The sequence below is a fragment of the Puntigrus tetrazona genome, chromosome 1 (assembly GCF_018831695.1).
Source record: "Puntigrus tetrazona isolate hp1 chromosome 1, ASM1883169v1, whole genome shotgun sequence".
NCBI classification, from domain to species: Eukaryota; Metazoa; Chordata; class Actinopteri; order Cypriniformes; family Cyprinidae; genus Puntigrus; species Puntigrus tetrazona.
Genome location: NC_056699.1, coordinates 14433674 through 14447105, shown reverse-complemented (window position 1 = coordinate 14447105; position 13432 = coordinate 14433674). Strand labels below are relative to the sequence as shown.

General features: G+C 34.5%; 1 protein-coding gene across 1 annotated transcript in view; it reads right to left on the bottom strand.

Moving 5' to 3' along the window:
- The window catches only part of tmem131l (transmembrane 131 like), a 33765-nt gene that overhangs the window by 11913 nt on the left and 8420 nt on the right, over nt 1-13432 (bottom strand). Inside the window, 4 exon segments of the mRNA XM_043239123.1 lie at nt 2747-2851; nt 3880-3996; nt 4133-4256; nt 8047-8118. Coding sequence (XP_043095058.1) covers nt 2747-2851; nt 3880-3996; nt 4133-4256; nt 8047-8118 — 418 coding nt within the window.

Below are 13432 nucleotides of genomic sequence, written 5' to 3'. Positions count from 1 at the left end.
TATATATATATATATATATATATATATATATACATATACATATATATATATATATATATATATATATATATATATATATATATATATATATATACACATATATACACCATATATATATATATATATATATATATACACACATTATATATATATATATATATATATATATATATATATATATATATACACACACACACACACACAAAATAGCCACTTTTTTTGAGGCAGTTTCAATAGTGAACAAAGAAAGTGTTCATCTCCAGTGGCAGCATCTCCAGAGGCCCAGTGAAGCTTTTTTGTTCATTCTTTATGTGTTCTCCATAAAATATGTTCACTTTCATTTCCTCTACCTCTTCGGGTAACATAAATAATTCAATATATTCAAAATCAGCCACTAAGATGAGTCCCTTTAAAAGACAGTTAGTCATCTCCATCTACATGCCATTCCAAACCTGTAGGACATACACGAAACGAGGTGCAGCACGTTCAGCTGATTTCCCTCCACATAATCAAAGTACATGTTAGCGATAGGAGCTGTCGAGCTCAAAACAAGACAACAAATCTCTAATAAAACGTAAAAATAGTATATTGTAGATGCACCTTGGAAATTCTACTGCACTTTTTTGTGTTCCATGAAAGAGAGACATTCATTCGGGTTTGGAAAGACATGAGAGTAAATAAATTATGACAGAACAAAATCAATTTTAACACTTGATAGCCTTAGGAGGCTTATTGCCTTAAAAAGTTAATGCACATCTTGCAAACACAACAGCAAGAAACTGATTGTCCATGGTGAAAAATGAGGCACTGCAATATGACAGCGAATCGGTGTGAAATGTCAGAAGAACCTGTTTAATTGAGCCCCCTTCTTCCAAGAGCGGCATGATTTCAGCAGTCGACAGGAGAAGCATCCCATGCTGTTATCAGGTCTGTAACTTACAGGGCAGTATCTTTACATGCCACCTGTACAGCACTTCAAAATCCAAATCACAAGTGAATAGCAAGGTTACGTCACCTCTCAAAAATGTGTGTGGTAATTATGTGGTCATTCTCAGTGTCACGCCACATATAATCACCTTAAATTTAGCGCAGATTTGTCAGCGTGAAGGTACAGGATTGAATATACATTCACACATGTTACTCTATTGTCAGACCATCGACATAAGGATGGGGGTCATCTTGTGCCAGAAGACCAGTCTGTTGGATCCCAGTAAGAACAGCCAATTATATTCATGTATCATTCAGTACCAGAGCCAGCGAAAATGAAGTGGCTTGGTCCAAACGCAGAGCTCACTTTAAATATGGCCGCTATAACAGAAGCGCATCTATATTTAAACTCGTTTCTGAGAGCCAAGACCCAGCAGAGCTCATATATGAAAAAAAACAGACCATCGTCTACCTCTGTCAAACCATCAACATTGAGAAAAGAAATATACAGTGGTCTTGTGATGCGGGTTTCCATTGCCAAAATTAGGTAAACAGCAATAAGTATATGAAATAACTGGCATACTGTCTTGGAATTAAACTTAACCTTGATGTATTAACAGCAAAACTGATCATTCGAAATATTCATTACTTTGCCAACTCTGATGTTAATGAAGTTTTTATATTTCTGTTTTGTTTGTTTAATAGGTTAATGCAGTTGACTGCGCAAGATCCCAGTAGTGTAAGAGGCCATTCAAAGAGGTTTAGAGATGCTTTTCTAAAAGTTCTAAGGTCCAAGATGCCATCTAGTGAATGTTTACAAAGATAAACAATCGAAAAGCAGTCCAGTGGCCAGAAAATGTGTTGTCAACAGCCCCTATTGGCATATTTTTTGCTTTCTGTGCAAGCTTTAAGAATATTAGCAACAAAAACAAGACTTCAGTCATGTGGGTTTATATGGGTGTCTCTCGTCGTGGCTGTTTGTTTTTTTGTTTTTTTTATTTCTAAATGCTTTACGAGTGTTAGAAACGTAATGGTGAAAACGTGTGCATAAAAAAATGTGCATTAAAAACATTTAAGTAGCACAATTAAGTAGGATAAACGTTTTAATGTAAGGAAAACCACAATTAATGTGACTTTGCGTCACGAGACCTGATAACCAGTATTTACTGTGTTTCGTATGCTTGCTCACAAGTAATTTATCATGAAAATGGTTTTATTTTATTTATTTACTGGCTTCTATTAGTCCTCGACTACGACGGGGCTTTATTCGCAAACGCTTTATGTGATATTCCAGCTGAATTTGAATCTCTGGATTGTAGAGTTTAGCAATTTAACAGTTTTTCCCCATTTTTTTGTGCGAGGCTAAATACATATTACCTGGCTGTGATAATTTATAAATAAATAAATATCTGTCTTTAAATGCATTTATATTTGACAGTTGAGAAGCAGCAGCATTCCCCCTTAAGTGTGCGTGGTTTCTGTGCCAACAGCATTTTAATAACGTTTCTTTTTACTTGGTGCATTTTTAATAATTCAAATTTGGCTGGGTGGTAAATAACCCATTTTTCTGTGGTGTTACACACCAAGAACACACATTTAATATTGATCTACACTGACTCTAATGTATGATGTCCTGTGTGTGTGCGTGCTAATGGCTATGACAGTAATAGGATACAGAAGCACTCAGCTGTTGCTGGACCTCATGTGTCATCCAGCACAAAGAATAGTAAACAAAAAAAAAAAAAAAAAAAAGGTATGTACGTATGTATGTGTCAGTACAAAACTAAGCAAACAGCACATCCACATGCAACATGCATACCTGAGTTTGTGTTAGATTAATGCTCTGTATGTGGGGAAATATCAGAACGCTGTCTTTTCTATGAACGTCCTTGACTGATCCCCCATGGACACCAACCCCAAAAACCTAGAACAGAGATAGAGATAGAGACAGAGACAGAGAGAGAGACAAAACACATTTCAAAGACTGCTTTCAACACTGAGAAGAACTCTTACTTGAGCACTAAATCAGAATATTAGAATAATTTCTGAAAAATCATGTGACACTGAAGTAATGACCGTTGAAAATTCGGCTTTGCAATCACACATGAAATTTTAAAATACGCAATAAAAATACACAGTAAGGAAAAAAATATTACATTTAAAAATGTACACTATTGCTGTATTTTTGATCAAGCAAATGCAGCTTTGTACCGAAATAAAATAACTTTTGAAACGTAATACAATAATAAAAAAAAAGATCTTTCTAAACTTTGGGCTGCTAGCGAAGACCTTGTTTTTCATACACAAAGTAGTTTAATACAGTGGTCTTACAGATTTTATCAGGTCACCAGAAACTTACTCACAATGAAAACATGACTACAGACGATAACATACTTTACATGACCTGAATACTAATGTATGCCAATGCAGATTGCTTTGATGATTAAAGTGAATGTGTTTGATGACAGTCATACAGTATCACACTTTTCTGAATACTGCAAAAGATTATGTACCATTTAAGCTTGTTACTCATCAGTATAAACTGTAATATACACAACAGCCCTACATTTCCAGAAAGACACAGTTTGACCTCGATTCAGTTAACAAAAATTAACAAACAACTAAAAAGAAAATAAAAAGGCACAAAAAAAACATAAAAGGCACATGAATTTTTGTCAAGCCAAGCTCTGGTCATACATATTGAATTTATCTTGTAATGTGTGCTTTGGTTCGATTGCAAAGCGTGGGAATACCATTTACCACTCTCATTAAATGCAACCGGCTGCTATTGCTTTTGCACTGCTGCCAAGCTAAATAAAGCTAAATAAACCTTTTTTAAATATGAATCTCTCCCACATGTCCCCTTAGTATGCCCCCGAGTAAAAATATGTCTCTACAAAAACTCTTAAGTGAAAGAATGACTGTCTAATAGTATAATTCTATAAAACTTGCCTGGTATGATATCACCCCTTGGGTTGATGTGTTAATAAATAAAGAGATTTCTTCATTGCCCTCCACTGTGGGGAGGAAAATGATTTTAAAAGATGTTCTCCCTCTGGGTGGAATCACCTGTAATGCAAAAAATAAAATGCAAAAAATAAATAATGCAAGATACTGAACGACACAAAACGCCGGATTACATTAACATGGGACAGTGAGAGGAATGGAGAAAGCAGCCCGAATGGGAAAAGAGGTGCATACTTACCCTTCTGTGGAAGGAAGGCATGTGAAAATGTCTGCTGGATGTAAACACCGAGAGCAGAGAGACTGGGAGCTCTGGGCTGGGGTTGTGGATATATACAGTTTCAGCTCTTGGCAGCCCCAGCGGCCTGCAGAATGACAGAGCGAAATACAGCACTGCAGACTCCAAAATCATTTTCATCAGAATGTTTTTGTTAAAGCATGTCACTGTAAACGCAACCACTGTGAAACGGAAAAACTGATCGAAAACGACTGATATGTCAGCGATTGTTACGGTCTTATAAACGTTGTTGAACTGAAAAATAACCACACTCAAACGGAGAATATTTATTTCGGTCTCACGACTAAAATGTAGACTATCAAAGTGCACACTTCCCCAGAGCATCACAATGAGAACGGATCACAGCGTTACAACACTCGAGCGAAGATGAAAGTGAATGTCACTCAAAGCCACATACGTCTATTAAAAGACTTGAGTTGACCTTTCAGAGCTGATTCTAACCACAGAAAGCTTAGCAGCTCAGATCTTTATGTTGTGATGCTCCTGTGGTCAAGCCAGTTTCGAAAGAGGTGCGTGAATATCAGCATGAAAAACATGGCAGCCAATAAAAACGGCCAGAGATATTTTACGAGTCAGATTAGGAACACTACATTTTCGGTTACCGAAAATCTGACACCGTTAATGGACAGACTGAGTTTATTAACTTGTCAACTTCAGTCATCAGTTCTTTATTATCGGGTCTCTTGATAAATTGCGCTAGCATTTGGAAATGTTCTAAAGAATAGCGCTCCAACAGCTGTATGGATAATTACTCAACTTTTAAAACACCAGCTGAATTCACGCCATGTCGTAAGTACTGTAATTCTGAGATGACAACACGTGATGTACTCGGAGCCGTCCACATCCTCAGATTTAGTGGTAGTGCCTAAATGAATCTGGTAAGAGTCACATGGTCCTGCATTCCCGGCTTACAAGTATTTATGTTATAAGACACGTGAAAACGTTGACGGTGTTGTCATAACTTTAAATCATATGAGTAGAATGTTGTAATCTTGAAATATACATAAAACAAAACAAAAACAAACCTTCAATTTAACTTAAAATAGTGATGAACTGAACTTCTGGCAACCAAAACCAGAGTGATTTTATGCATACAACAATAAGCTAAATGTATACTACATTAGTTGAGATTTTTGGCTAAAAGAAAAATACAATTTAGTTTTTGCCATTAGTCGTATTTTTTTTTTTAAATTGTATCTAGTTTATTTAATCAAAAAGAACTGAAACTCTTTAAAAATAGATGTGTGTATCAGTTATTAGTCATAAAAAGGCAGAACTAGGGAATTTGTTTGCAAAAGGGTCCCAAATATGAAAGCAGAAGTAAAAAAAAAAAAAAAAAAAAAAAAGAAAAAAAAAGCAACTCTACCCAAGCAATGTCTTTCCAGGTCTAGGCTATTGTGTCTCTATGTGTGTCCCAGTGGAAGCAGTGATGGGAGAATGAGGGGGGTGTGTGTGAGAGTGTTTAAGACAGATAATAGCATGTGGATGGTGATGCAAAAATGCTGATGTAATCAGCTGCCTGTTTGTTTCTCTCTCCTGCAGTAAGGTGAAGCACTAGTGTGTTTTGTATCACTGCAGGAATACGGACTAGAGAAAACAAGGTGTAGACTATTACCTACCTGTGCATACATGTGCAGAAAAACATTATGCAATACAACAAATACACTGTATTTAGAACACCTGCTTTTGAAAACATTAGTAAAAAATATATTATTAATAAGGAACTATTAAAAAGAAAAAAATGTGCAGCAAATTATTTAGTTTTGCAACAATGGCTGATCTTTAGGCTGTAATATTATTCTATATTTATATGAGAGACTAATATATTATAATTATATAATATGCATATTACATTATAGTGTGTAAAAATGTCTAATCACTCACTTTATTGTACTTGAATACCAAAAAAAAAAAAACATGAAAATCAGCAAAGATTTACATGTACATGTCATGTACAGCTGTCAAGTCCTTATTGGTTATTTGGGATTTTTAATCATCATCATCAGACGGTAAGATGACACACAGAGCTCTCATTCTCTTTCTTCATTAGATTACGGTCTCGGTTTAACAGTTTTAATAATAACATGTACACAGCAAGACACAATAAAGCACTATAGAAATGCCTCATTCATCAAGCTTTAAATGTCTAATAAACTTTCCATTTCACAAGCCATGACGATTTTGTCCATTTCAGCTGTGAGAATCTAATAGATAGATAGAGAGATATACAGAGATAGATATACAGAGATAGATATACAGAGATAGATATACAGAGATAGATATACAGAGATAGAATTGTTCAAGCTACTTTTTATATAATAAATAATTACTTGCACTACACATAGGATTTCAAATAATTATAGCTTATTTAAACCCTAAATTTGACATCTCATATATTATAATGACTGCACACCCTTCTGCTCTTCTGTGTTTCAGTACTGATTGACATGTGTGCACATGCTCGAAGCATTTCAAGTTTAACAGCACAATCATTGAAATACACACTTCATGTTGGGACGAGCCTTTAGCAAAACTGAAATGTTCAGATAATGAAAATATAATAAAAAAACAGTAAAATGTAAATCATGCTTGATAGCTTAACAATCAGGTCAATTGTTGATAATTTAAACACTTTGCATTTGATGTGCAATGTTTAAGGTGTATGTTTACTTCTACCACATTTATGCCCTGATTATACACCTTTCAAAGCTTTAAATACTTTGTTTTAAAGATAGAATATTTTCATGTGAAGTGACTTCACTAATGAAGACAAAACCTTTATATTTATAAAAAAAAAAAAAAAAAAAAAAAAAAAGCAGTTTCATTAATAATTATTATAATTTCTACTAGTTGTCGCAGCTCTATAAAAAAATAAAAACAAAAAAAAATTCACACAAAGAAAACCATCTGGCTCAGTGTCCAAATAAAAGGTCAGTACCACCAGTAAAGCGTCCTCCAGCTGGGACTATCAGAACTGGAACAGACGTGGGTATTTTTTAAGGTCAAACTGAAAGCAGTGCAGTCCACTCCAAACTCTGCAAATCCTCTCGCACAGTAAACCCAATATAAAGATTATATGCCGTTTATTGCTACATCACATGCTTTAAAAAAGGCACTTTACAGCAATGCTGCTGCACACGTACACAAAAAAAAAATGCACTTACAAATGCACCTTTTGGTCAAAATGAACATTTGGTGAAGCAGTAATAAAAAATAAAACAATAATGCTGACATAAATACCCAACATTCAAACATATACACTTTTATGTAAATGTTTATTCATATCATGCAACTTCTTATAAATATATTAGTATGGTTATAAATATATACATATACAAGTCAATATAGTACATATATATACATATATATAAATATATTATGGATATTTATAGATCATATATATATATATATATATATATATATATATATATATATATATATATATATATATATATATATATATATATATATATATATATACATATATATACATATATACATATACATATATATACATATATATATATATATATATATATATATACATGTGTATGTGTGTATATACATATACATATATATATGTATATGTGTATATATATATATATATATATATATATATATATATACATATATATATATATATATATATATATATATATATATATATATATATATATATATATATATATATATATATATATATATATATATACACACACACACATATATATACATATATACACATACATACATACATACATACATATACACACACACATATACACACCTAAATGTTATTGCTGGTTATTGTATTTGCTGATATTGAGGGTGTAATGTATAAAATATAAAACACGTACTGTGGTCCAAAATCTAGTGTGGGCGGCTGAAACAGGAGCTGTCTCCCACTCTCCTGCACATAAAACGAGGAGCTGAGGAGAAAAGAGAGAAATGCATGTGAACGTCAAGCAGACTGATGCTTTTAACATGAAGTTGCTTTAAAAACACTGAGCAAGAGAAACAAAACCTGCAGGAAAGAATGGAAACTGTGTATGTGTACAGCAAATCAAACAAATCAAAACATAACTACTGTGTAGTACTATGCAGCAAAGCATTTTAAATTTCATTTGAGTTTAACTGAAGATCTCAGCGAGTAAACTCCTAATAGAAATCTGCGTTCAAGTCTTTGCTCTTTGCTCTTTGCTTTATCACACAATGTCATCTTTTCACATGCATGAACGTTAATAAACCACAAACAGGGCAGGTTTGTTGGCAGTTTTAGGGAATGACTACACACGTCTGCATAATGCACTTAAGACACATGATACAAGATACAAAGTGAACACAAATCACTAATCTTTAAGGAAGATCGCAAAAATTCAGATACCGAAACCATGTAACAAACACCAGAGAATCACAAAGTAATACAAAATACGAGTGTGCAGAATGGTAACAGGAAACTGAAACAACAGGAAGTTAAAGTGGGCAGCAGGGCAAAGCAGCCCAAATCATAAACGCCTCATTTTATACTCTATTTCTTAATACACTGCTTATTTCTTTGAAAACAGAAGTTTTAAGAAGGAACAGTGAGCAAAAAAGGGCTATTAAGTTGTTCCGAGAAGTTTTCTTGTTGATTTTTAAGATCAATGAGCTAAATGGGTTTGGTTCTGTGAGATGATAAACATGACTTTGTGTTCAGTGAAATGAAAAACATTTTCCAACTATTTGCAACGTACATTCTTAAAATCCCAACACTGATATTCTACTCTGTGCTCAATTATAAGCGCTATGCGAAAAATGTATTGTATGTAATGTCACTGAGTGATATCTATCTATCTATCTATCTATATATATATATATATATTTATAAATGCTCAATGTGTGTGCATATCCTAGGTTGAAAACATGACATTACAGATACATATCTCACACTAAATACTGGAATAAACTAAATAAAGTCTAAAATTCCTAATACAAATTCTCACAAAGCGTAGTATGGTGCAACATGACGAAATACCATAGAACCCATTATAATCATTGTTTGTTACACTGGAGGCAGCCCAGTGTCACATGATGACACTTCACCTCAGTAAACTGATATTTGTGACATACTGAGACAAAGTTCTAATTATTTGCAACAGACGTTTGTTGCATCCAATGTATATGAAAATTTGACACGTTGTTGCACAAGCCAATCAGCAAAGAGCATTGTGATTCTTTGCAATTAATTCTGAGCTTAGTTTTTATACAGCAAATGGCGGTGTGTGCTTTATAAACTTGCATCTAAACACACCTTGCATCTAAAATAATCATTCATAAAGTTTGAAGCGGATTACAAGAGTGTTCACAGTGGGTTGTGTTTACATTGCACCTGTCCCATGAGCTTTAGAACACATTTACTTTTTGTTTTTTGGGGTGTTTTTTGTTTTACTGAATATGCTATTAATGGTCAAAAACAGAAGCTTTACAGAAGGGGTCATCAAACATGATTCTGGAGGTCCAATGTCCTGCAGAGTCAACAAACGTGCATGGATGTTTCAAATATACCTAGCAAAACCTTGATTAGTTGCCTCAGGTGTGTTTGATTAGGACTGAGCCTAAACTGTACAGGACACAGGCCCTCCAAGACCAAACTTGGTGAAACATTGGTTTCAGTGAGCAGAAGAGACCCTCAGCTGAATCGTGGGGGAATCCTGGCTCTCTAAACACTGTCAGTGGCTTGTCCAGGCTTTCAACAGCTAGAACCTCTGACATGACGACACATATCAGTAGCCTTCATAACTGATTACCAACAGAAAGAGGAGAGCTTGAGGTATGAATCACTTCTGTAACAGTTCCAGGAAAGAACATATGAAACAAACCAACAATACTTCCATGAACACTTCTAAGCCTCAGAGAACATGTTTATGGCTTTGAACAGCTTTCAAAGTTCTCCATAAAAGGGAAATGAACAAAGTAGATTGAACATAGAGAAGCTGGAAGAGCATCAAATATGGATTGACTTTCAAGAAAACGAAAAAATCTAATAAGAAATAAAATGGTTACAGGTTTCTCTCTGGTCATTATCACGCTGGTAAAAGGTTTTTTGGTTAAAAGTTTCTTCATGTTGTTGTACTTCATGGCAGTCACCCCAATCTGAATTTTGGGCTACACAGAGTCAGCTATCACCGAGCGAGTTTATAAAAAGACACAGGGTAGATTTGATACCGGGTCCAAAAGTTCAACAGCCGCCTACGTTATCAAATGGCTGCCGCTGGGTGCCAAGCACAGATATAGAAGTTCCAGAACATCCAATGATTCTGTCAAAAAATGATAAAATTAAGTGTCTGACTTTCCCTGAGGCCCTTAACGTATAGTATGCATAGAGGCAAAAACAGAAAGAGTAGCTCCAAGAGCACCTGTATTGGTGAGCAATGTCTGGAGAACGCTGAATCACATCACTGCATTAACCTCCGGTAATCAACTATCAAGTTATACATCCCTGTCTATGCTGAAACGGGAACTAAAGAGTAAGAGTTTCAGGAGCTCATGTTTTTAGTTCTGTGTAAATTAAATGCACTTCATTATTGGTTATGCCACTCTGTTATGGTTGGGAAATGAGAACCAGTTATTATAATAATGGTTATTACATGAACTGATCTCACAAAATATCAAAAGTCACTTAGTGAAACCACTAAAGTTTAAATTGACCATTTCAGTGAATGAAATGAATTTTATTCTTCAACCTTATACTGTACAGTGCTTTGATGCAACCTGTGTTGTTAAAAGCGCTATATAAATAACGATGATTGATTGATTGAGAAACAGTTTGAAAGTGACTGGCTGTTTATTTGACAATATGTTGTTAACATACAAAAACAGTATCATACAAAAGTTTGTGTAAAATATTTTAAAAGAAGTCTATTTTGCTTATCAAGGCTGCATTTATTTAGACAAAAATACATTGAAAACTGTAATACATTACAAATGAAAATTTACCACATTTTAGTGTTTAATCTACATTGTAAAAAAAAAAAAAAAAAAATCTGTTTTAAACCTTTCTTTAAAAGCTAACCATTGACATTTCTCACACTTCGCATCCCTTTGCTGGCAGCCGCATCAGTTCTCATCACAAAAGAAAAAAAATACTGCTGTTTGAAATAGGGTGTAGTGTTCATTTCCTGTGTGTACTGAAACAGGAAGTTGTAAGTAATTTGAATAACGCAGGGGTGTTAAAATGACACTTAGCAGCTGATCTGAGTTCAGTTTCATGCTTTAATGTTTAAAACAGCGTGCATATTATGGTCTGTTTGTGGAGTCTGATGATGAGCAGAGGGAGGAGCTAACAGCCTTGCCACATTCAAAAAGTATGCAAAAAAAAGAAAGCAAAAACATGAAGTAGGATATTCAAATGCTCAAATCAATGTCAGTGACACCCAATTTGTTATTCACCTAAACCTGCATGAATTAGCTTCATTTGCTAAACACAAAAGAGGATATTATGAAGAACATTAGTTAATGGTTCCCTAATTATTTTGGCATGTTCAAAGTATCTTGTTCTTAAGCAGAGGGAAGAAATGTATGCAGTTTTGGAACAACGCTCGAGTGTCAATTTTTATTTTTGGTTGAACTATCCTTTCTATCAATGCTGTGTATTTTGAACATATATACCTTGTTTTGGATGCTTTGCAAGTAAAATGTCTGTTCAAATGGATTATTGGTGTTTCTCTTGATGCTTCAGCGGTGTGTTTTTGGTTATTCATTGTCCCGTGAAGAGCAGTGCCTGCTAGTATTTTTATAGACTGCTGTTCAAGGTGCAACTGTGAATGCCTTAAAGGAATATCCTGTGGTAGATGCACCTTAAACTCTGATTAAGCATGTCATTACTCAAAAATATATTTCAGTAGTCTGTGAAAACAACACCTCGCATTTGTGCCAAGTACTTTAAAATTTCAGAATAAAATTATGGAACAATCTACGAAAGTTAAGACTTCCTATACTGCATTACACAAAACAGATGGATAGATATATATAACATTATCAGCTCTGTTTTCAGTAGATCTCATTTAGATTTAGCATGGCTTTGTGACGGGTGACCACGGTTACCGGTTACTACAAAACAGAGGGTCACATGACAGAAGCAATAAATACACAAGCAATTAATGCGTTGCCATTAATTGTAGTCAACGTGACACATCGTGGTTGCCAAAACAAACACAGAAACACAATCATCCTTCTACAACTCAACAAAGAAAGACAGAAAACAACAGCAAATAGTCTCATGGTGAAGAATGGCTATTTTTTTGACATTTGTTGTTGTTGTTTTGTTTCCCAGTGAAATACTCCTTCACAATAACGCGAGTACACTGCCCTAAATATTAGTGTTCAAGATCTATAGAAGAAACATTGTGGAATGTTTTGGGCTTAATGGAACGTAGTTGATGCCAGAGCTGAAGCTATTTGTGGTGTTGGCAGAGGGCAGGGGAAGAGATGAGCGGGCGTAGCACAGCAGGAGGTGTGAAAATTAGCACTAGCGACCAGAGAGAGAGAGAGAGAGAGAGAGAGAAGAACTGCAGAATATACTACACAACACGGCTCTTTAAATTGTCACTTCAGGAAGCTATTATGCCTAATTCACAGACGAGAGTCCACTCAGTGTCAGTGAGACACACATCTGACAGCCTTTGTTGCAAGAGAAATTAAAACTGCTCAAAGTTATTCGTCAAAACAATTTTCACTCAGATTGCTACCAAACATCACTAATAAATTCAACAGATAACAAGCAACACTGAATTAAGTGTACAATTAGAAGTAAGAAGACTGAACTGACTGAAATGCAATGGGGAGTGAAATGTACTCGGTCCCCTTTACATTAAGGAGCTTACAACGCAAGCAAACTGGGCCAGATTTGAGTGGGTTTAAAGTTGTGACAGATCTTTTTCTCCATATTGTGATGGAAATCCAATTATAGAAGAATTTTGGGGAAAAATTATATATTAAAAAAAAAAAAAAAATACGGTACATGGTTCCACAGAGTTGTCATTTTATGATATTTTGAGTAACCATCTTTTCATAAAAAAATGTATGCGTAGATTAAATGTCACAATAAATAACAAACAACAAAAGTTTCAGTGATCAAGTTTCATATTTATATTTCCTGGACATATATTTCAAATCAAGTTCTTCTAAGTTGCCCATCAGGCTCCTAAAACACAGGATGGGCACAAATACGGCAATCTTATGATTATCCTATGATTATGATAATCT